Below are 26,171 nucleotides of genomic sequence, written 5' to 3' on the forward strand. Positions count from 1 at the left end.
TAATATGATATATATGTAATGAAAATCGAGTTGGAGATGAGTTTCACGTTATGTTTGAGTGCAAAAATACTATCATTATGAATTTCAGACAAGAATACCTGCCAAAGTATTATTTAACTCGCCCATCTATGCTGAAACTAATTTTACTACTGCAATCTGATAAGCAAAATGGGTGCTGGGTTTTCTGAGAAACGTTCTTCCTCTGTTCAAATAAGGCTTGCCATGCCTTTTGTTACGTCTGTATGAATACTGTTATGTAATGTATGATCTATGATATCTGTGCTCCATACCATGTGAACGTGGTCGTGAGTTAAATAAAGGATGATGATGATGATATAATCTTAAAATTTTTCTAATTTAGTTTAGACAGACTGTGTCATGGGAAGAACGCCTATTTCTTCCCTGGCTGTATCATTGGATTGCAACTGTACATGCTTATCTCAATTCCCCTTTCCAGCAACTCAATAATCTGTCTCAGTAGATGAGTTGGTAAATAAGTCAGTAAATAATTGTCATTTATTGCATTAGATTTGACAATGGAAAGGTAAATACATCAGTACATGTACACATTGAGGTGCAGCTTGAAATGCAATTGCCATTGTGTAGGCTGCGTGCCAAATGCCAACATTGTCCGCTGATAGCTTTCCATGCACTTTAATGAATACAGTAGTCTCATTAGACCTTGTTACAGTTGCATTGTGATAAGGCTGATTGGTAAAAAATGCAAAACATGTATGTACAATATAAAATAAATTTCTCTTCACTTGTCAATACAACTACAGTATTTGTGCTGCACCTACATGTTTGCTAAATTATTATATTATATATATAAGTTAAAAAAGAAATTACTGATAGTCAAGCATTCAACAAGTCATTATGCCTTTACAGTATGATAGATAAATGCAGGGCAGAGAGATGTTTACTTTTTTATCTAAATGAGTAGCTAATTGAGGATATACTTGAGAAATCAGTACTCTAAGAGTCAGAGATGCATGTGCCAATTTGATTTTAGAAAGCTTGAGACCTTTTACTTAGATGACCTCTCTTCAATGAAAGCATATTCAATTTGTGAAACGAAAGAGCTCAACAATTTCTGCTTAATGTCTTTGCCCATGAATGCATAGAGAAAAGGGTTCATGCAACTGTTTGCACTTACAAGAGTCAATGATATAATACTTCCAGTTGTAATAAATGTGTTGGGGTTAATCTCTAGTAAAATGAAGACGTGGTATGGAAGCCAAGAGATGACAAATGTGACTATCAGGGCAGTCATGACTTTGAAGGGCTTAGTGGACCTGGTCATCTTGTTGTTCTGTAGCCTTACAATGATAATAGTATAACACACAGTTATGATTAGAAGTGGCAGTACAAAGCCTAGAACAAAGCGAATGACAGGAATACTTATATAGCTGTTGGGTAGAATGGCAGCAAAGTTGTTGTAACATTTAATAACCTCCTTATTGTCAGATGTAACATTAGATGTAACATCAAGAACATCACGAACCACTAAGGAGGGAATGCTCATCACCATAGAAAAGACCCAGGCAACAACAACTGCAACTCTTGTCTTTTTCATCGTGCGATTGTTTTGGGCCAAAACTGCGTACACCACAGCCACACAACGGTCAACACTGATGAGTACCATTAGGAAAATGCTGCTGAACATGTTGAGGAACAAAACAAAGGACGTGAACTTGCACATGAAACGTCCAAAAATCCAAGATCCTGTTGCTGTCAGAGTGATGTTGAAAGGGAGAGTTGCGCAGTAGATGAAGTCGGAGATGGCCAGGCTGAGGTACCACGTTGTGGTGATTGTCTTCTTCTTCATCTTGAAGCCAATAACCCACATGACCACACCATTCCCCAAAATCCCTAGCAGGAAGATGATCACATTTGTCACAACCAAGGTGACGCACCATGCTTGGTTAATGCACAATGGTGAAGGCTTGTCAGTGTATGGAGGTGGACTTGGATAGTCATAATCCTGTGTTGCTGCCTCATATTCATCTGCACTGTTAGGTGACACTAACAGCGATTGCACAGATGACATGGTAGGTAATGGTGATGGCAGAGATGTCATGGCGCACTCCTATAGAAAAGGAAACATTGATTTGTTAAAGTTACGTATTTGATTGTAACTAGGTTCGGGCCGCTACGCGGTCTTCACACCTATGTCTCACCGCCGATCAGACCTATATGTCTTAGTCATAGTGTCGGGGTAATTGAAACCATTTTCATTTGTTGCGTTGCCCATTTTTAACATCGAAACATGTTTATTGAGTGTGTTTAGACTAGAGTTTTGAAAATATAAAATATGATTAGCTAATTGTGTCTGATTTTGTCAAGATTTTGTCAAAAGAGTGATTGTTCTGACAAATGGTAGTAGACCACTGAGCATTTGGTTCAGAAAATGTAGTTTTATGTTTTAGCAATTATGAAAAGCTGGCAACAATTGATGAGAAAAACCTTTTTTTCCCCTATGAGATGGTGACTACAGTATCAGTCTCTATCTATTTTTAAATAATCTTTATGAAACACAGGTTTAAAGAGCTTAATGCGTCTTAATGATATCAATATATCAAATGTAAGAGAATATTTGAATGAATAGGCGTGGTGTGGGAGAAGCTTGAAATTAAATAATGACTGTTATGGGCTTGATTTAATGTGCAACAAATTGCATGAAGCCCAGGCATTATTTAACTGAAATATGTGAAAATATGCTAAAAAAAAGGTTGAGAAGCACTGATCTATTCCTATCCCACGGTTACCCATATTCCATTCTCTAACTTTATCCAACCTTCCATTAGACTCATGTTAACTGATATACTGATTTGTACAGTATTTTATGTATGAGTGAGGCAATCCGGTACACTTCGCCTTCTTGAGAATCCCCTTTCTGTGGAATTTCTTGACATTGACGCGTCATCACAGGTCACCAGATCATTTAGTGCACAGTTCCGTGAAAAAAACCCCCAAAAAAACGGACCACCTGTTGAAACCCCTGCATTAGGCCATCTCCTCAAAAGCAGAGTAGAGCTGCCCTCAGGGTGTGGGAGGCAACTGGAGAGAGAAGAGCTGTCTGGGGAGACAGCCTAGGACTAAAAGACTTTGTACGGACCGGTAAGCCGAATAGCGGCCCTGCCTAGTTAGGTTTAAGACTGTAGCTCCATAGGAGGTATTATTTGTGTTTCAAGTTATTGTTATATTTCTGTATTGTTGTACTTTAATATATTTTGATGAGAAATATGTTTTATGGAATTTATGATATCGGGTAAAATGGTCTCCGCCAGGTCAGGTAGGTTATTGTGGGCCAGCAATGTTCGGAATTCGCCAATCAAGATGGAATATGAAAAATCGGACGGATCCGTCTTGATCACTTGACTATAGAGATAATGTGTACTGATTTGCATGATGTTTGGACAGAATTTGAGAGAGTAATATAAATAAAAATGTTTTGCAAAAATTGGCCTCCTGGTGGCGCTATAATAGGACAATGTTAAAAGGGTGGCATTTGTTCCTCAAAGTAGTGCGAATGTGCGAGCAAAGTTTCACCGCAATCGGACGCTGCGTTCATGATTTGCGGCATTTTGTTCAAAATGAGCCTCCTGAAAACTTTAGATGTCAATATTAGCCAATCAGGATGGAATATGAAAAATCATGTGTACCGATTTGCGTGAAATTTCTATAAAATCTGAAGGAGTAATATCAAAGAATGTGTTTTACGTGAGTCGGCCTCCTGGTGGCGCTATAAAAGGCAGATGTGAAAAATGCAGGGCGAAGGTTTTTCGTTGGCCTCTAGGGAGTGCGCGAACAAAGTTTTACACAGAACGGTGCAGTTATAGGTAAAAACACGAATCGGCCTGTTATAGCGCCACAACGAGGCTGATTTGAAAAATGGTGGTATTTCTTCCTCAACTTAGTGGGAATGTAGCCTGGTTCCAGACGAATATGCCATTGCAAACAAAAATTGCCCTTGGCAGATTAGGTCTGGCCCCTCTCAATAGAGATTTAATTTCTCTCGCTGTGTTCATGATTTGAGGCATTTTGTTCATAACGGAGATCTCCTGCAAACTTTGGAAGCCAATCTTAGCCAATCAGGATGGAATATGAAAAATCTGAAAGACCTGTTTTGTTTTAATACTATAGAGATACTGTGTACCGGTTTGCGTGTTGTTTGGACAAAATCTGTAGGAGTACTGTCAAGCTCTGCCATCCAGGGAGTGTGTGTGCACAGTTTCATTGGGATCAAGCCAACGGTGCTGGAGATAGCTGTACACAGACAGAATGACACACACACACACACACACACGGAAGGACGGACGCACAGGTTGCAAAACATACTCTCTTGCTGGCGGCGTCAATAAAACAGAACATTAAAGAGTTCCTGATGAGTCAAAACCCGCTTCCTTACATTTTGCAGATTTTGCAGTTAAGAAAGAAGGAAGAAACATACAAACACAATAACTTGCTCGCCAATGCATTTAAGGTCCTTCACTTCATGGGGATCATCAATATTTAAAGACCTTCAACATGGCGTCCCTATTTTGGGCTAAAAGTTTCAAAAAAACGTTTTTTCTTTTTTTGCTATTATACAGCTATATAGGCCCTCGATGGATCAAATAAATTGAGGTCAGGGTACTCCATGAAGTGGTCCTACTGTATAACCACTATCATCTACCGTACCATGTCTGAGGAAGGACTTCATAAGTAAATGTTCTGAACTTCATTATTTATTTGTTTTTGTTTTGATGTTTGCAGCCTATTAATTCGTTTTAGTTTTTTAGTTTTTATTCTAAATAAATATACAAAAAGTCTTTGCATTGTTGTTGGATAACACTTTTTCAGAATGTATCTTGCATTTATTACTCACATTAAACTATTGACTAGTTCCATTTTAGGATTTATTTTATTTTCAATGAAAGTATTATTATTGACCTATTCAATTATCTATTATTATGAGAGATTTAAAAGTATTCTAATACTGGACACGATCTGTCTGACTCACAGAGCAACATTTTACTCACAGCTTATATACCCCCCAAAACACACAATCCCAGAATGAGACAGACAAGTAATAACAAGGAAAGTTACCAGCCAAATCCCTTTGACCTAAGTGTCATCTATAATGATGGGGTTTGAGAGAAAACAGATCAGTCCAGGTCAGGTCAAGGCAAGCAGCAAATACCTGCGCTTAAGACGAGATAAGTGGTGGAAAAAGTATTCAGATATTTTACTTAAGTAAAAGTAACAATTCCACAATATAAAAATACTCTGTTACAAGTAAAATGTTACTTGAGTAAAAGTACAAAAGTATTGGCATCAAAATATACTTAAAGAACCAAAAGTAAAAATACAAAAATGTTTGAATATAGCAGATCTACAAGCTCACAACGCGTCACAATACTTGAGTACATGTACATGTAGTATCACATTTTACAAAAAAAAGCGTAATTACTAATTACATCAGCAGCACCATTCAAATATACAAATTGGTGCGCAGCTTGAAATGCATTGTATACAGTATGTGCCAAGTGCCTACATTGCACTGTTAGCTTTCTATGCACTGTAAAAATGAAGACAATAGTCTCAGTGGACCTGCATGTTACTGTTGCATTAATCCTATTGTGATAATGCGTGTGTGAGAAATGTAAAACATCAATATATTAAAATGTATTCTCGCTTCACTCGTCAATACAGAAAACTCTACTGTACTATACTATACTTTCCTAAATTATTTCAAGTTAAAAAGAAAATTACAGCTAGTCAAGCGTTCAACAACTCATCATGCTTTTATGGTATGTATAAGGGCAGAGAGACGCTATCAAAATGAATAGCCTATTGGAGTATACTTCTGTCTAAAGCTGAGAAATAATAAGTAGTCTAAGTCTTAGACTACTAAGAGATGTGCCATTTTGTTTTTAGAAGTGGACTGGTCCAGCCCAGAAAGCTTGAGATGTAGATGTTCTTCTACTTGGTCCTTCACTGAAAGCATGTTCAATTTTGGAAACAAAAGAGCTCAGCAATTTCCTGTTAATGTCTTGGCCTATGAATGCATAGAGAAACGGGTTCATGCAACTGTTTGCACATGCAAGAGTCACTGATATCTTTATTCCAGTTCCAATAAATGCGTTGTCACTTGGTATGGGGTTGCTATCTAGTAAAATGAAGATGTGGTAGGGAAGCCAAGAGATGACAAATGTGACTATCAGGGCAGTCATGACTTTGAAGGGCTTAGAGGACTTGACCAGCTTGTTGTTCTGTAGCCTTACAATGATAATAGTATAACACACAGTTATGATTATAAGTGGCAGTAAAAAGCCTAGAACAAAGCGCATGACAGGAATACTTATATAGATGTTGGGTAGAATGGCAAAGTTGTTGTAACATTTAATAACCTCCTTATTGTCAGATGTAACATTAGATGTAACATTAGATGTAACATTAGATGTAACATCAGATGTAACATCAGATGTAACATCAGATGTAACATCACGAACCACTAAGGATGGAATGCTCATCACCATAGAAATGACCCAGGCAACAACAACTGCAACTCCTGCCTTTTTCAACGTACGATTGTTTTTGGCCCAAACTGCGTACACCACAGCCACACAACGGTCAACACTGACAAGTACCATGAGGAAAATGCTGCTGAACATGTTGAGGAACAAAATAAAGGAGGTGAACTTGCACAGGAAACGTCCAAAAAGCCAAGATCTTGTTGCTATCAAAATGATGTTGAAAGGGAGAGTTGCACAGAAGATAAAGTCGGAGATGGCCAGGCTGAGGTACCACATTGTGGTGACTGTCTTCTTCTTCATCTTGAAGCCAATGACCCAAATGACCACGCCATTAACCAAAATCCCTAGCAGGAAGATGATCACATTGATTGCAACCAGGATGACACACCCTACTTCGTTAATGCACGACGGTGAAGGCTTGTCAAGGATGTATGAATCTGGACCAACAGTGTAGTCATAGTCATGGTCAAATGTGTATTGATCTGCAGTGGTAGCAGGTAACGGTGATGACACAGATGTCATGTTAGTTAATGGTGAAGTCACAGATGTCATGGTGCACTCCTACGGAAAAGGAAACACAATGACGTGTTCAAGTTAAGTAACATTTTATCATACCACAAGGGTGCATGTGCAGGCTATCAGTCGCACATTTTGGGCTGCATAAAAAAGGCTCTTTACGCTAATAGCTTCCCTCATTGTATTTACAGTAATATATAAACACTATAGAACATTTATTAGACACTATAAAAACACCACATAGATATAGATTTTTTTTTATTGTAAATGCATTTAGAAAAAAATAAAAAAGTAGGCTTTACAACCTACAGTGAATATTGTATAGTAAGTACTGCAATAATACAGTATTGAATGTCTTCGCTTTCAATGTAAAGAATGAAAAGCACATTATAGTACACTGATATATATAGCCTACTGTGTAACTGCAAACATTTCTTTTTCAAAAAACGTCCTCCTGGTGGCGCTATAACAGGACAATGTGAAAAGGGTGGCATTTCTTCCTCTACCTAGTGGGAATGTGCGTGCAAAGTTTCACAGCAATCGGAGGCTGCGTTCAAGATTTGAGGCATAAAAGCGATCCATCTTAATCACATGACTAGAGATGTGTACTGATTTGTGTGATGTTAGGACAAAATCTGTATCATAGCAAATATAAAAAAAAATATTTTGCACAAATCTGCCTCCTGGTTCACTATAACAGGCCAATCGGAAAAATGCAGGGCAGAGGGTTTTCCTTGGCCTCTAGGGAGTGTGTGCAAGGTTTCACACCATCCGGTTATAGGTAAAAACGTGAATCGGCCTGTTATAGCGCCACCATGAGGCCGGTTAGAAAAATGTAGGGTATTTCATTCTTGGCTTTGTGGGAATGTGCGTGCAAAGTCCTGCAGCAATCGGACGCTGTATTCATGATTTGAGGCATTTTGTTCAAAACGGGCCACTCCTGCAAACTTTGGAAGCCTAGCCAATCAGAATGGAATATGAAGAATCTGATCTGTCTTGATCACATGATCATAGAGATAATGTGTACCGATTGGCGTGATGCTTGGACAAAATCTGTAGGACTAATATAAAAAAACTTTTTCTGTGACATGTTGATTACAGTATCAGTCTCTATCTATTTTATGTAATCTTTTAGAAACACAAAAAAAGCTTAATGCATAGCTGAAGGCCTGAAAGTATACAAAACAAACCGAGGGATTCCTACACACGGTTGATATACTTGCAATTTAAATATTTTGTCAGAACAAATAATGTGCAAGTAGTTTCACTCACCTCACACTAGACTGCCTGTTGAGAGCAGATCTGGGTATGCGGTGGTAAAGCAGAAGTCTCTTACCTAGAACAAAGCGAATGACAGGAATACTTATATAGCTGTTGGGTAGAATTTAAAAGTTGTTGTAGCATTTAATAACCTCCTTATTGTCAGATGTAACATTAGATGTAACATCACAAACCACTCCACTAAGGAGGGAATGCTCATCACCATAGAAAAGACCCAGGCAACAACAACTGCAACTGCTGCCTTTTTCAACGTACGATTGTTTTGGGCCCAAACTGCGTACACCACAGCCACACAACGGTCAACACTGATACGTACCATTAGGAAAATGCCGCTGAACATGTTGAGGAACAAAACAAAGGAGGTGAACTTGCACATGAAACGTCCAAACATTCTAATCCGTAATTTGGTAATTGGTAAATACTCTTACGACCCGGCCTAGTGTAACATAAAAATGGACTCCCTCCTACCCAGTTCCCAATTCAGACAGGCCACACAGGGTTAAAATCCTAAGAGTTCAGGATTTATTTTACAGTTAATAAAACACATGTACAATACCTCAGGGTGGGGACCATAACTTCCAAAATACAAAACATAAATGCTACTCTTAACTAACAAAACAGAGAACAAACTAGAAGGACAAAGAGAGAGGTCACCCACCCCTACATACCCAATGCATTACATTACAGTATCACAAGTCTAAAACTGAACAACGTGCTGGTATTTGGACCTTGGCTAGGAGGATGGCAGGGGTTAACACTAATGGTTGCCCGACTGCCCGTGGCAAGTAAAGTATTTAAAACATTCGGGCAAGTGGAGTTTGCTTTCAGGTTGCCCGGCGGGCAAGTGCGTTTTAGTGGGGTTCATGGTTATTCATGAAGAGAAAATGATGCTACCTTTTTACAAGTAGCAGTTGCGCTCATTCAGATTGACTCAACAGTTATCGATTGGATTTAACATTAACTTGATTTACTTTTCAGGCAACTCTGAGGCAAGTGGGCATGATCTTTGTGCAAGTAGAACTTGACCTGTACTTGTCCGACGGGCAAAAACCTCTGAGACGTTAGTGTCAACCCCTAAATGAAATAAAAAATCTTTGGGGACAGCCATCTTTATAGTCCCCAGCCTGGTCACAGGAGCCAATCACCAGCCTGGCTCCACCTATTAATTAGCCACTCACTCAGCCACCACTCAGTCACCATTCACACCAGCTGGTACTCATCAGTCACTCCAGGGTAAATGGTGCATTTATATAACGCTTTTATCCAAAGCGCTTTACATAGATTGTGCATTACATTCACCCATTCATACACCGATGGCGGAGGAAACCATGCAAGGCACCAACCTGTTCATCGGGAGCAATTAGGGGATCAGCGTCTTGCTGAAGGACACTTCGACACTAGCTCTGGGGGAGCCCGGGATCGTAATGGGAACCTTGCGGTTTCCATCCGGCTACTCTACCGCCCACTCTACCCCTGAGCCACTGCCGCTCTGCCGCCCTGCCGTCATAACAAATACGTGCTGGTGTCATTTATTGCATCGCATTTTACAATAGAAGCGTAATTACATCAGCAGCACCATTCAAATATACAAATTGGTGTGCAGCTTGAAATGCATTTTATACAGTATGTGCCAAGTGCCTACATTGTACACTGTTAACTTTCTATGCACTGTAAAAAATGAAGACAATAGTCTCAGTGGACCTGCATGTGTGAGAAATGTAAAACATCAATATATTAAAATGTATTCTCGCTTCACTCGTCAGTACAGACAACTATACTGTATGTGCTGCACCTGCAGTTTGCTAAATTATTTCAAGTTAAAATTACAGCTAGTCAAGCGTTCAACAACTCATCATGCCTTTATGGTACAGAGTATGTATAAGGGCAGAGCGACGCTATCAAAATGAGTAGCCAATTGAGTATACTTCTGTCTAAAGCTGAGAAATAATAAGTAGTCTAAGTCTTAGACTACTAAGAGATGTGCCATTTTGTTTTTAGAAAGCTTGAGATGTAAATGTTCTTCTAGAGGGCCTGTCTTCACTGAAAGCATGTTCAATTTTGGAAACAAAAGAGCTCAGCAATTTCTTCTTAATGTCTTTGCCCATGAATGCATAGAGAAACGGGTTCATGCAACTGTTTGAACATGCGAGAGTCACTGATATCTTTATTCCAGTTGCAATAAATGCGTTGTTACTGGGTGTAGGGTTGCTATCTAGTAAAATGAAGACGTGGTAGGGAAGCCAAGAGATGACAAATGTGACTATCAGGGCAGTCATGACTTTGAAGGGCTTAGAGGACTTGACCATCTTGTTGTTCTGTAGCCTTACAATGATAATAGTATAACACACAGTTATGATTACAAGTGGCAGTACAAAGCCTAGAACAAAGCGCATGACAGGAATACTAATATAGCTGTTGGGTAGAATGGCAAAGTTGTTGTAACAATTAATAACCTCCTTATTGTCAGATGTAACATCAGATGTAACATCAGATGTAACATCAGATGTAACATCACGAACCACTAAGGAGGGAATGCTCATCACCATAGAAATGACCCAGGCAACAACAACTGCAACTCCTGCCTTCTTCAACGTACGATTGTTTTGGGCCCAAACTGCGTACACCACAGCCACACAACGGTCAACACTGATAAGTACCATGAGGAAAATGCTGCTGAACATGTTGAGGATCAAAACAAAGGAGGTGAACTTGCACATGAAACGTCCAAAAGGCCAAGATCGTGTTGCTATCAGAGTGATGTTGAAAGGGAGAGTTGCACAGAAGATAAAGTCGGAGATGGCCAGGCTGAGGTACCACATTGTGGTGACTGTCTTCTTCTTCATCTTGAAGCCAATGACCCACATGACCACGCCATTGCCCAAAATCCCTAGCAGGAAGATGATCACATTGATTGCAACCAGGATGACACACCCTGCTTCGTTAATGCACAATGGTGAAGGCTCGTTAAGGATGAATCCATCTTCTGGATCAAGAATGTAGTCATAATCATTTGCAGCGGTAGCAGGTAACGGTGATGGCACAGATGTCATGGTAGTTAACCCATTAAGACCGGAAACGCATCTTTGTAACCACTTTAACAATTATTCTATACTTTGGCTATTCAAAAATAGCAGATCTACAAGCTCATAGTGCGGCACCGAATGCTATGAGCTTGTAGATCTGCTTTTTTTTTATCGTGAACATTTGTGCAAATCTTTTAATATTATGTATTTTACTTTTTTAAGCCAACATTTTTTACTCAAATCTTTGCTTCTGGGGGTCCCTGGAATAACATATTTTGAGTTGGGGGTCCGCGGCCAAATACATATAATGTTTGGGGTCCTTAACATGAAACAGTTTGAGAACCACTGATTATAGCAACTTAAGTTTTGTCAAAAAACTTCTAGGATTTAGAAGACATTTGTAGAATCCCCAACAATCAAAGAGTTGAGTTGCAAATGTTCGCTTTAAAAAATATATATTCAAAGATTTGCACACATTTTCATGATAAAAAAAAAAAGCAGATCTAGAAGCTCATAGCGCGGCGCTCGGTGCAGCGCAATGAGCTTGTATATCTGCTTCCCGGTTGCAATGGGTTAATGGTGAAGTCACAGATGTCATGGTGCACTCCTACGGAAAAGGAAACACATTGACGTGTTCAAGTTAAGAAACATTTTGTCATACCACAAGGTTGCATGCAGGCTATCAGTTGCACATTTTGGGCTGCATAAAAAAGGCTCTTTATTCTAATAGCTTCCCTCATTGTATTTACAGTAATATAAACACTGCAGTCCATTTATTAGACACTATAAAAACACAGCATATATACAGCAAATGTTTTATTGTAAATGCATTTAGCAATAAATAAAAAAAAGTAGGCTTTAGTAATCACAACCTACATATATATATAGTATCAGTATCAGTATTGAATGTCTTCACTTTCAAAGTAAAGAACGAAAAGCACATTATAGTACACTGATATATAGCCTACTGTGCAACTACAAAATCCAAAAAATGGTTTTGCAAAAATGTCCTCCTGGTGGCGCTATAACAGGACAATGTGAAAAGGGTGGCATTTCTTCCTCGGCCTAGTGGGTATGTGCGTGCAAAGTTTCACAGCAATGGAGGCTGCATGCCAATCAGGATGGAATATGAAAAATCGGACAGATCCATCTTAATCACATGACTATAGATATACTGATTTGTGTGAATCTGAGAAAAATCTAAAATCAGCCTCCTGGTGCACTATAACAGGCCGATGTGAAAAGGTTTTTCCTTGGCATTAGAACACACACTATTGAGTGTGTGTGTTCAAAGTTTCACACCGATCGGTCCAGTTATAGATTATAATAATAATAATAATAAACTTTATTTATATAGCACCTTTCATGACACTTTTCATGCAGCTCAAAGGGCTTTACAGGGTGAAAACAAAAAATAAAATAAAGCAGAAGTGCTTTACAGAAAAAAGAAAAAAAATCAACAACAAAGCAGAAAAAACAACATTGAAACAATTTAAAACAATGGCATAAAAATAATGTCAGGAAGATAATAATAATAGTAATGGCATTAAGATGATGGCCAAAACAAAAAGGCAGTGAATCAAGCAAACAGTGAAGACATAAATAACAACACAGCGATATAGAAAAAAGAAAGATCAGCTAAAAGCAAGAGTGTATGAAAACGTGAATCGGCCTGTTATAGCGCCACCATAAGGCTGATTTGAAAAATGTAGGGTATTTTATCCTTGGCCTAGTGGGAATGTGCTTGCAAAGTTCCGCATCAATCGGACGCTGCATTTTGTTCAAAACGGAGCACTCCTGCAAACTTTGGAAGCCAATCTTAGCCAATCAGAATGGAATATGAAGAATCGGACAGATATGTCTTGATCACATGATTATAGAGATAATGTGTTCCGATTTGTGTGATGTTTAGACAAAATGTGTAGGAGTAATATAAAAAGATGTGTTTAGTAAAAATCTGCCTCCTGGTGGCGCTATAATAGGGCAATGTTAACAGGGTGGCATTTGTTCCTCAACGTAGTGCGAATGTGCGTGCAAAGTTTCACCGCAATCGGACACTGTGTGTCTGATATAATTTAGGCCACAGAGCATTTTGGTTCAGAGAAGTTCAGAGTTTAGTATTTTAGCAATTGTTAAAAACTGGTCAAACTGATGAGAAAAACAGACCTTGTCTGTGTAATGTTGATTACAGTATCAATCTCTATCTATCTTTTTGAAACACACAAAAGCTTAATGCATAGCTGAAGGCCTGAAAGTATACAAAACAAACCGAGAGATTCCTACTCACTGTTAATATACTTGCAATTTAAACATTTGTCAGAAGAAATAATGTGCAAGTAGGTTCACTCACCTCACACAAGGCTGCCTGTTGAGAACAGATCTGGGTATGCAGTGGTAAAGAAGAAGTGTCTTACCTTTTCTACTTCTCAAATTGTTCACTTCTCAAAACAGTGGGTGGGGGTGGTAAAGGGGTGGGCCTCGCCCCCAATAAGGCAGTAAGTCCTTTATATCAAACATTAAGCATCGAAGACGACAAGACACAGAGCAAAACTAGAAAATGTGCTCCTTGGAACGCAGATCTCCACCAGGTTGGGTTGCCTACCCAGGGCTGGGTCAGTCGTGGGGTTAAGCCTCCAGGACACAAGGAAGCTGTGGGGGGGAATAGAATTTGTACGACAGACAGTGCAACTGTTCGCTGCTGTGGTGCGCCCTATGGGCAGAAGTGAAATGCATTTGGCAGTGCACTGAATAAAAGCCCCTGAATTCTCTTTTTTTAAATCATTTTTATTACAGAAAAGGGTTGGGTTACAGCATAGAAAGACAAACTGAAGTACATATATGTACATATATATTTTTTCCGTATCCCCCCTTCTCTCTTTTATTTTTTTCTCCCCATAACCCCCCCACCCCAGAGGACTATGACCATACTGTCAACCAGACAAACATTGCATTATGTCAAAGGCTAAGTAAAGGAAACACAAATAGAACATGGATCCAAATAAAAAATAAAATAAAAATAGTAATAAAAACTAAAGCTTGGTAAATGCATACAGTTGTACAGTGGTGGACAGTAACGGAGTAAATGTACAGATTCTTAGGATCTATACTTTACTTGAGTATTAGATTTGTTTGATACTTATTACTCTTACTCGAGTACATTTCCAAGACAAATATTTTACTTTTACTCGAGTACATTTCTAGGAAGGCTGTAAAGTACTGAGTACTTTTAGGTTGGTTGTTTTTTTTCCAAAAATGCAATTGGCCACACTTCTGCTCTATAGCACTGTCTATGTCTGTGGCAGGGGTCATCAACATGTCTGTACATGGACAAACGTGTCTGTGGCAATACTTGTCCATGTCCGTTGCACATTTTGTATTTTATTTATAATGTGTACATAATCCTAAATATTCACAATATTATTTTTTTAATAATTTGTTTGAATGATTATATGTTGCAGGAGATTTGTTGTGTTGGTACCCGTACATGATTGCCTCAGGTGAGGATGCAAGACAAGACAGACAGCTAGAAGTAATGCTTTGCTAATAGCTGCCTTAATTATTTCATTGTTACACTGGCATACCTTACATCATACCACCTACACATGGTCTGAGACTTTCTCATCAACATCGAGTACTTGTTCACTTTAACAGAAACCACAACTCTTGAAACTAACAAATGAGTTGGGCAGTGTGAATTAAAGGAGAATTCCGGACATTTTAAGTGTTATCTTTGATGTGTCGTTACTCACCTACCGACGTAAAAAGTGGCGTTGTTTTTTTCCAGAGATTCCCCTGTCGTCATTTTTTCAACCCCCTCCGTTGTCATAATGGGAGCGTGTGGCTTAGGGAAATTCAAACATGCGCTGAAAGTTCCTGAGAGGCTACCGCTAACGCCGAACGATTTAACACTGGTTGCTTGTTTCTCTACCTGGCAACACCAAGTTGCCAGGTTCTGGAAAGAAACAAGCAACCAGTGTTGAATCGTTCGGCGTTAGCGGTAGCCTCTCAGGAACTTTCAGCGCATGTTTGACTATCATGAGACTCTACAATGAGTAGTAGTAGAGAAAAAAATAACTTTGCATCGGTTATATTAGACGAATTTCCCTAAGCCACGCACTCCCATTATGACAACGGAGGGGGTTGAAAAAATGACGACAGAGGAATCTCTGGAAAAAAACTACGCCACTTTTTACGTCGGTAGGTGAGTAACGACACATCAAAGATAACACTTAAAATGTCCGGAATTCTCCTTTAACACAGGATTGACCCTGGCAGCATATCATTGGTACACGTGTGTTACCTGTTTATTAAGCTACTACTATTTTTCAACCACATCTAATGAGACAAGACATCAGTTGAATACGTTTGGGAACAGACGTCATGAGACAAAAGACACAGTATACAACACATTATATTTGATGGGAAAATGAATTGCAACAACTATGCAGTAAGTGAAGAAAGGGAACTTGGAAAGACACTTTCATTCTGACAAACCATAAATCATTTGACTAGACCTTTCCACCAGACAGAGAAAAAGGAACTGAAATCTCTGGGGTGGCAGTGGCTCAGGGGTAGAGTGGCCGGGTAGAGTGAACTGGAAACTGCAAGTCTCCCAGTTCGATCCCGGGCTGGAGGGCTCCCCCAGAGTTAGTGTCGAAGTGTCCTTAAGACGCTGAACCTCTAATTGCTCCCGATGAGAAGGTTGGTGCCTTGCATGGTTTCCTCTGTCATCGGTGTATGAATGTGTGGGTGAATGGGTGAATGTAATGCACAATCTATGTAAAGCGCTTTGGATAAAAGCGCTATATAAATGCACCGTTTACCATTTATCTCAGCCATATGTATTTGTATACCATACATGGAACTGGATAGAGCTCTCTCATCATTATTCTACTGTAAGTATTTGTCTCATCAGCGAGAACTGCACAGTGATGGTGAAAAAAGAGAACTTGCGGACAAACCACACGTCGTTTGACTAAACATTTCCAGCAGACAGAGAACTCAGAAAAATAAATAAACTAAGGAACTGAAATGTCAACCATTGCCATATAAAAATATCAAGTCAAGTGCAATCATCAGTTTGTTCATCATAAATAATGTTTTTATTATTGTTTGGTGTGCATTACACTTTTTTCATAATTATACATATTAAACTATTGACTTATTATCTTTGCATTATTTGAATTAGGGGTCTATAATAAGATGAAAAGCCAGTGGCTAAATAGATCTCATGGCCTCAATGAAACTGTTGGGGGGGGGGGGAGGCATGTTCGAAGCAGAATCGAACATGGCTACTACATGGAACTCAACCCCCTTGTTAAGCCTTTCTTTTACACTTCTTAGTATGCAAAAGCAATATATTTGATGTTAATCTAGTAATCATGCTAATTCAATGTTTCTGTATTATTACATCTTGTATGGGTGTATAGGAGTACAATTATTTTGTTCTGGTTCCTCAGTCATTTCTATGTTTTTATAGGTGTTTCTGCAGGCTTTTGTATAACATAGTGATTCTACAAGCAAGCACATCAGTGCATGCAGTTACGTCCTATGAATTCATTGTGAAAACATTACAGCAATTCATCGATATAAAAATTAAGAAATGTACTGCTACTTTTACTTTTACTTGTACTTTAAGTATTTTCAAAAGCATGTACTTTTGAATACTTAAGTATATTTAAAAGCAATTACTTTTTTACTCTTACTTGAGTAACATTTTGACTGAGCTACTTCTATTTGTAGTGGAGTAAATTTGAGCATGGGTATCTCTACTCTTACTCAAGTACTAGGGTCGAGTACTTTGTCCACCTCTGCAGTTGTAGCATATACCCTTGTGAGTGGTAGGTGTTGTGCCGGTTTACAGTGCCAATTTACCATATACAAACATACATGTATGGGAAAAAATTGGTTCGCATGCCATGACATATCAGCCTTCTATACAGTATTTAGTATTTTTTCTAATTTTAAAAAGAACATGAGGTCCTGTAACCAGAGTGATATTCTAGGTGGGGTGGCTGATTCTAGTAAAATGCTCCTACGGGCTAGCAAGGACGCAAAGGAAATAGCATTTTAGATTTTTTTCCAAGCCCCTGCAATTTTCAATTCCAATTTGGGCCTGTTTGGATGTTGTGTTCATGCCGTTCTGGCCTGGGGGAGATAATCATCAGAATAAATAAATGAAATGAAATTCAAATATATACAGAGTACAATTTCAAAGTCGAGACAGAAAACGAAAGAAGACTCAAATGAGAGTTTGTACGACAGACAGTGCAACTGTTCGCTGCTGTGGTGCGCCGTATGGGCAGAAGTGTATCTTTTAATCTGCCCGTGTGAACGCACCATTAACACACTTAAATACTGTATGGCAGGACACATGCTGCTGTTGCAACATACTTAAAAGTAAATTGTAACCAACAGGAAACCACACTCAGCAGGCTTAAATGAGTGGTAGGACAACACACACTTTAAAGTCGTGCCGTTAAGCCACCAGGACATAAGGAAGCTGTGGGGGGGAATAGAGTTTGTACGACAGACAGTGCAACAGCTGTTGTGGTGTGCGCCCTATGGGCAGAAGTGAAACGCATTTGACAGTGCACTGAATAAAGGCCCCTGAACTTTCAATTACAATTTACTGGGATTGGGAGTGAGTCTGCAGTTCTAATTGCAATGGGGATTCTAAAGCTGAGAAATAATAAGTAGTCTAAGTATTAGACTACAATGACTATGAGATCTTCTTCTTCTTCACTGCTAGCATTTGCAATTTTGGAAACGAAAGAGCTCAGGAATATCTCCTTAATGTCTTTGCCCATGAAGAATGCATAGAGAAACGGGTTCATGCAAACTGTTTGCACATGCGAGAGTCCCCGATATCTTTAATCCAGTTGCAATAAATGCGCTGTCACTGGGTCTAGGGTTGATATCTAGTAAAATGAAGACGTGGTAGGGAAGCCAAGAGATGACAAATGAGACTATCAGGGCAATCGTGACTTTGGAGGGCTTAGTGGACGTGACCATCTTGTTGTTCTGTAGACTTACAATGATAATAGTATAACACACAGTTAAGTATACAAGTGGCAGTGCAACGCCTAGACCCACACAATGGTGAAGAATGACGGGTACCAGTAGGAAAATGCTGCCGAAGTTGTTGAGGTATCCGACAAAGTAGGTGAACTTGCACGTGAAAAGTCCATTAATCAAAAATTCTGTTGCTGCCAGAGTGTTGTTGAAAGGTAGAGTTCCACAAAAGACAAGGTCGTTGATGATCAGGCTGAGGTAAGGTTTCCACATTGTTGTCTTTTTCATCTTGAAGACAATAACCAACATGAGCACACCATATCCCAAACTTTTCAGAACATCTCACCATGTCCAGGTGAGACTGAATATGATTATTGACCATGAAGCTGATCAACCTTAATCAATTCATCAATTCATTAATTAAATGTAATAATTCATTTATTATTATTAATTAAATAAATCATGAATTAATATTATTAATAATAATGTAGTCCCCTTGTTGGTATTTGTCACAACACAATACATGTGTGCATAGGTGAAATTTCTCCTCTGCATTTAACCCATCCTAACTATTAGGAACAGTGGATGATATTAATACAGCACTTATATGGTTAAAGTGCCTTGCTCAGGGACGCGTAGACTGGGCAGACCGGTGTTGAACCAGAGACCTTCTGGTTAGCAGACAGTCTCTACCCACTCAGCTACAGAGACCTTCTGCTTAGCAGACAGTCTCTACCCACTCAGCTACAGAGACCTTCTGCTTAGCAGACAGCCTCTACCCACTCAGCTACAGAGACCTTCTGGTTAGCAGACAGTCTCTACCCACTCAGCTACAGAGACCTTCTGCTTAGCAGACAGTCTCTCTACCCACTCAGCTACAGAGACCTTCTGCTTAGCAGACAGTCTCTCTACCCACTCAGCTACAGAGACCTTCTGCTTAGCAGACAGTCTCTCTACCCACTCAGCTACAGAGACCTTCTGCTTAGCAGACAGTCTCTCTACTCACTCAGCTACAGAGACCTTCTGCTTAGCAGAAGGTCTTGTATAAGGTCTTGTATAACGCACTGACTTTTTTTTGGTCTTTTTATTGTGCTCCTTTTCCTCTAAGCACCTTAACGTCCATTGTCTATCATGCACAGTATAAGTATAAAATGCACAGTATACAATACATTGCTGCTATGCTCAGGCACCTTAGTTTAGTTTTTTTTAGTTTTTATTATCTCAGGTAATTTGTAAATATGTAGATAACTTGTCTGGCCTTCTGTTGCTCTCTTGTTTTGATCTCCTTCCCACTTACCCCCCACCCTCTTCTTCTCCCCCCCCCCTCTTCTTTCTATGGAAACTAACGTTGCGATGGGAACGATGTACAAAAAAGAATTTCACCCACTTTTTTACCTTGTAAACCTGTGATGTGACAATAAAACTGATTCTGATTCTGATTCTGACAGTCTCTACTCACTCAGCTACAGAGACCTTCTGCTTAGCAGACAGTCTCTACTCACTCAGCTACAGAGACCTTCTGCTTAGCAGACAGTCTCTCTACCCACTCAGCTACAGAGACCTTCTGCTTAGCAGACAGTCTCTCTACTCACTCAGCTACAGAGACCTTCTGCTTAGCAGACAGTCTCTATACTCACTCAGCTACAGAGACCTTCTGGTTAGCAGACAGTCTCTATACTCACTCAGCTACAGAGACCTTCTGGTTAGCAGACAGTCTCTATACTCACTCAGCTACAGAGACCTTCTGGTTAGCAGACAGTCTCTACCCACTCAGCTACAGAGACCTTCTGCTTAGCAGACAGTCTCTCTACCCACTCAGCTACAGAGACCTTCTGCTTAGCAGACAGTCTCTCTACCCACTCAGCTACAGAGACCTTCTGCTTAGCAGACAGTCTCTACCCACTCAGCTACAGAGACCTTCTGCTTAGCAGACAGTCTCTATACTCACTCAGCTACAGCTGTAATGATCATGACAACACTGACTCATTAAATCCAGTTGTTTGCTTACATTTGGGGGCAGTGGCTCATGCAGGAGGTAGAGTGGCCGCTCTTCCCGGTTCGATCCCTGGCTCTCCCTATAGGTTCAGTGTCCTTGAGCGAGACACTGAACCCTTAGAACTGCTCCTGATGTGCAGCTTGCATGGTTGTCTCCGCCGTCTGCGTGTGAACGTAACTAAGGCACATTGTAAAGCACTATATAAATGAAAATGAACCATTTTATATTTACATTTGCCCACCATGTTTGTCTCTAGGCTTCAGATTCATCAGCTGTTCGTCATCCAATGGGACACAGATGCTCCACAGTGGGTGTTCGACAATGACACCTCATGTACGCCAACAACAATGGCGGCAGCAACAACAATGACGGCAACATCATTAACACCATCAACACCAACACCCGGTGAGAGTTCCAGCTAGGGGTGGTCGATATGGTGATAAATATTGTTGAGACGATACAATGTCTCCGCGATATGCCTACAGTAGGTCTGCATCACAATCCACGATATCGTATAGATTGTGATGCAGACAAGGCTCTGGATACAGCGAGTGCACATTCTATGAGCCGCAGTTCTATACCTTAATTTGTACCTCTGTAGTACGGCGGTGTCATTCGCCAAAAAGAACAGATCTACAAGCTAACAACGTGTTGTGGCTCGACACGTTGTTAGCTTGAAGATCTATTCCCCTTGCTTAGACCGCCCCTCCCCCTTTTAACAAGCTGTTCTTGCCTGGCAGCACACACATAGTCACACACACACACACACACACACACACACACACACACACACACACACACACACACACACACACAGTCCCCCCCACACACACACACACACACACACACACAGTCCCACACACAAACACACACACACACACGCAGCAGCAGCACTGTACAGACAGACAGACAGGCACGCACGCACGCACGCACGCACGCACGCACGCACGCACGCACGCACGCACGCACGCACGCACGCACGCACGCACGCACGCACGCACGCACGCACGCACACACACAAACAGTAGCAGCACTGTACACAGACAGACAGACAGACAGACAGACAGACAGACAGACAGACAGACAGACAGACAGACAGACAGACACACACACACACACACACACACACACACACACACACACACAATGTTCGAACGTCACTCGATATAATAATAATGACTAAATGGGGGGAGAAAAGGGATTTATTTTAGCTATTCTAAATTTAGAAAAATAAAGCATAATAATAATAATAATAGTAATGGTGTAAAATGTATATTTACAGTGGAGTTGTTGCATATGAAGTTGATGTTGTATTGTGTTGTCACGTGCGTATGTCTTGTCACGACCTGCGAATAAGCAGTATTCTGGCTATTGCACACACTCGCCCATGGGCCATGAGAGGAAGTTGAACCCACATCCATGGAAGAATTACAAAACCTCTTACGACTTCTCTTGTAGAAAAAGGGGTTTTATTTAAAACTCAAGGTAATATAGGGTCTAAGGACAATAGTATTAAATATAAAGATTTCTGGTAAAACAGACAATAGACCCCCAAGCTCTAATCTCCAATTCATCAATCTATGAATCTATCACAGTTATAGACAAAACATCCCCAGACTATTGAGCCATGAAACGGGCTTGCCTATAATTGTTAAATCTGGAAATATCCATCATTGCCATGCAATGGGCTACCAGAGATGATACTGTGACCGAGCAATCGGTGACAGAATTTTCTGTTTATTTAACTAGATTATGGGCATGCCAAGATTGCAACTAAATACAGCAAAATTCAACATCGCTGACCGCAACTTCGCTGCACCAAGTCGAACTAAAAGGAGAGAGCCCATAATATACGGGGCTCTCTCTCGTACAAGGCTATGTCCCTCGCCCCGATCGTAAGTCAGGGGAACAATGTGACACCTCATACGCACACCAGGCTCATCTACCAACCAACCCCCCAGAACAGAATTATACAGTAGATATACATTTTGATTACATCCGGCAAACCTAATGTGGCCTTGCTTCCCCAAAAGTCAAAACATTGCAGCTGACACCATAGCAACGGGTCATAACATACATTGAGGAAATGGTGTAGGCCGCTGGTATTCATGTCTGGCACGTCTTGAGGAAACCACAAACTTCCTGTCTGCCTTGCCTTTCAGCAACTTTTAATACAACAGTGATTAATTTATTTTATTTACAGTAGTTTTTAAAAAAAAATATATTGCCGATACCGATATTAGTTTATTTCGTTTTTTGTGTTATTTCCCCCTTTTGTGTCAGGGAAACAAATATATCTTCATTATAAGAAATAGCTGTTCAGAATCTGCAGAAACACAACATAATTGCCTCCTAACCCCTGTAACTTTAACCAGCAAACCCCCTGATGACTTATGAAAATAGCAGCTCTACAAGCAGCTCTACAAGCTCTACGAGCTTGTAGATCTGCTATTTTCAAACATTTTAGTACTTTTACTTTTGGTACTTTAAGTACATTTTGATACCAATACTGTTGTACTTTTACTCAAGTAAATTTTGAATTCAGGACTTTTTCTTGTAACGGAGTACTTCTACATTGCAGTATTGATACTTTACTATACTTAAGTAAAACATTTGAGTACTTTTCCCTCCACTGGTAGCAAGTTCACACTTTTGATCGTGGCTTCCATAATGTCCTATATTGTAAACTAAACTTCACACCCACATGTCTGATACTGTAAAGCATTTCCTTCTGCTGTTATTAAAAGTGTTGCATAGTGAGTGCTGACAACTTAATTTGCTATTTTCCTGCCTTTTATACAATATACATATTTTTAGGTAAGCATAAACCTAGTGCATCTTGTTAAAACCAGACTTATAAAGTTCACATACTTTAAAAAAAATATGAGTGATAATGATTTACAGTATAAGCCCTCAGAATGTTGACAGTTTAACCCGTTAAATAATAACCTAACCCACAAGTCATGTCAAGTCACATTTATTTATATAGCACATCTCATGGACAGGAATGTTTACGTCTCCACAATGTCTATGCTAGTGTGCTACACATTTTAAAACTATTAGACAAGTACGTCTGCATAAACACTAGTGCCACGATAAACTGAGCCACTATATATACTGTAGGCAGGCAGATTCACGTTTTGGCCTATACCTCTTGAACTGTATAGGCCAAAACGTGAATCTGCCTGTTACAGCGCCACCATGAGGCCGATTTGAAAAATGTAGGGTGGCATGTCTTCCTTGGCCTCGTGGGGATGTGCGTACAAAGTTTCACGGAAATCGGAGGCTGCGTTCATGACTATTTACCAACCGAATGCCCCTGGCCCCCAGTTAAAAATCACTAAAATCACTATAACGATAGAAAGCAATACATGATTTTTTTTTTAACACTCATCTTTTAATTATTATCATTACAAACTAATAAAATAACCCTTGTTGTAAAAAAACAAAGTTGTCCTTTAAGGGCCCTGCAACTTACTCTTAGGCCCGCTCATCTTGAAGACAGGATGTGGATCAGATCCACACCCACTATACCAAGTCTCCTCATCAGTCTACTTCATGCTGTATCCATTGTGTTGTGTTGTCATCCAGGACAGAGTGTGTATCTCTATGCTGTATCCATTGTGTTGTATTGTCATCCAGGACAGAGTGTGTATTTCTACTTCATGCTGTATCCATTGTGTTGTATTGTCATCCAGGACAGAGTGTGTATTTCTACTTCATGCTGTATCCATTGTGTTGTATTGTCATCCAGGACAGAGTGTGTATTTCTACTTCATGTTGTATCCATTGTGTTGTATTGTCATCCAGGACAGAGTGTGTATGTCTACTTCAAAGTGGCTGAAATGTGCGTCCTGCTCATGGTGTGTGTTGGATTCTACATTTACTACAAGATGAAGACCCGCCCTCCTCCACAACAAGACCCGCTTTACTGCAACATGGTTGTTATGGAAACTCAGTAACTTCTAGGCGAGTGTCCCTGTGAAAATAATAGTGTTCAGTTTCAAACACCTTGTTACAATTGACAATTTAGGCATTTAGCAGACGCTCTTAATCCAGAGCTATTTACAGTAGGCAAGGTAAACACGAGCTAATTACATCAAAATGCATAGCAATAGTAACGCAAGTTATGGCTATAACTATGGATCTATGAGACCGAACGATGACCGTCACTACGGTCATAACAATGAATGATGCCCTCATCTTCTACCTATTATCGAGACTAATACCAACATAGTCATGCCCACATGACCCGAGGAGGCGGTCTCACCTCATAACCATGTCCGGTGAGAGCGGCTCCGCCTCCAGCCTCGAACGCCTCAACGTTCCGAGCGACAGGAGATAGTGACAGTCATCGTTCGGTCTCATAGATCCATAGTTATAGCCATAACTTGCGATCTATTTTGACCTCACTCTGACCGTCACTACGGTCATAACAATGGATGACTAATACCAACCGGGTCGCGAGGAACAGGGGACCCAGCCCCTTCACCATCCCGGTGGGCAGCTGCAAGCAACACCGTGGAACCCAAAGACATCTGGGATGCCACGTTCAGCCTGTAGAACCTTGCAAACGTGCAAGGCACAGTTCATGAAGCTGCTGCACAAATTTCTGCCATAGACACGCCCTTCAGCGCAGCCCAGGAAGTGGCCACCCCCCTTGTGGAGTGAGCCACCACATTCCCAGGGATTGGCTGGCCTGGATCGACATAAGCCGCAGAGATTGCGTCCACGAGCCAATGTGACAGCCGTTGCTTGGACAAGGGGAGCCCCAACCTCTTGCCGCCATAGCAGACGAACAGCTGCGTGCCTGTGCCCCGTAGGGCCCGTGTGCGGTCAACATAAGAGCGTAACGCTCGAACTGGACACAGCGTGGAAAGGTCCTCCGCACCGTCCTGGAGATCCAGAGCAGAGTGAAATGCTGCCAACTCCAGTACCTGGTTTACCGTTTGTGGAGTTATTACCTTGGGCAAGAACGCAGGGTTAGGCCACAGCGACACCCCCGTGCCACTAGCCTTCCACCTCATGCAGTCTTGACTGACTGACAAAGCATGTAGTTCACTGACGCGCTTAGCAGAACAGAGAGCCAAAAGGAGTGCCGTCTTACGAGACAGGGATCTCAGATCAGACTGATCCATTGGCTCATACAGGGTCCTGGTCAAGGACCGTAGAACAAGAGGGAGATCCCAAGAGGGAGCCCTTAAAACCCGTCCGGGGCGTAACACCTTTCATAAACTGAGTGACAAAATTATGCCTACCAACTGGCAGCGGTTCCGGTAGGAGACCCAAAGAGTCTCCTTTGTGTCTCCTACCGGAACCATCAAATTATTGGCTTAGGAATGCAACAAAACCTAAAAAATATCCATGAATTCAAGTCTCCATGGGGTGAGTAATTGATCGGTGAACTGTCCCTTTAATGTTGTCATTTTATCAACTGGCCCCAGGCCCCTTGCCATTTTTGTAATGTGGGCCACAGCCACAGGTTCAGCTATTTCAGTATCCCTCCTGGATAAGATGTTGGCGACCTGAGTTCAGGTCCTGGGCGTGGCAATGCGATATGCAAGCTTGTAGATCAACTATTTTCTTTATTTGTCGTATGATAAAGTATACAGTATACACCACTGATTTGTTTGTACAAATCAGTGGTGGAAAGTAACTAAGTACATTTACTCAAGTGCTGTGCTTAAGTGCAATTTTGAGGTATTTTTTACTTTGCTTTTACTTCTACTCCACTACATCTCAGAGGCAAATATTATACTTTTACTCCACTACAATTATTTGAAAACTTTAGTTACTAGTTACTTTGTATATTTTGATTGT

General features: G+C 40.4%; 3 protein-coding genes across 4 annotated transcripts in view; 1 reads left to right on the forward strand and 2 right to left on the reverse strand.

Annotated features, from left to right (window-relative positions):
• The window catches only part of tpra1 (transmembrane protein, adipocyte asscociated 1), a 48,322-nt gene that overhangs the window by 18,057 nt on the left and 4,094 nt on the right, over positions 1 to 26,171 (reverse strand). The window lies entirely within an intron of this gene.
• Positions 747 to 11,368, reverse strand: LOC308082979 (uncharacterized protein; the record flags this gene model as incomplete). The annotated part of the gene is made up of 3 exons (XM_080425058.1): positions 747 to 2,089; positions 6,636 to 7,082; positions 10,976 to 11,368. The coding sequence occupies 3 exons, from the start codon at positions 11,366 to 11,368 to the stop codon at positions 1,028 to 1,030; spliced, it is 1,902 nt and encodes a 633-aa protein (XP_080281184.1). The 3' UTR covers positions 747 to 1,027.
• Positions 18,690 to 24,456, forward strand: LOC308082759 (uncharacterized protein). 2 transcript variants are annotated; one of them, XM_080424758.1, is made up of 3 exons: positions 18,690 to 18,710; positions 20,608 to 20,762; positions 24,162 to 24,456. In XM_080424758.1, exons 1-3 carry the CDS (start codon positions 18,703 to 18,705, stop codon positions 24,311 to 24,313), a joined length of 315 nt encoding a protein of 104 aa, XP_080280884.1. In that variant the 5' UTR covers positions 18,690 to 18,702; the 3' UTR covers positions 24,314 to 24,456. The 2 variants fall into 2 exon arrangements, with proteins under 2 accessions (XP_080280884.1, XP_080280885.1); XM_080424759.1 differs by having other exon boundaries at positions 20,608 to 20,756.

Source organism: Gymnoscopelus braueri (assembly GCF_963280865.1).
Source record: "Gymnoscopelus braueri genome assembly, chromosome: 3".
Lineage (NCBI taxonomy): Eukaryota > Metazoa > Chordata > Actinopteri > Myctophiformes > Myctophidae > Gymnoscopelus > Gymnoscopelus braueri.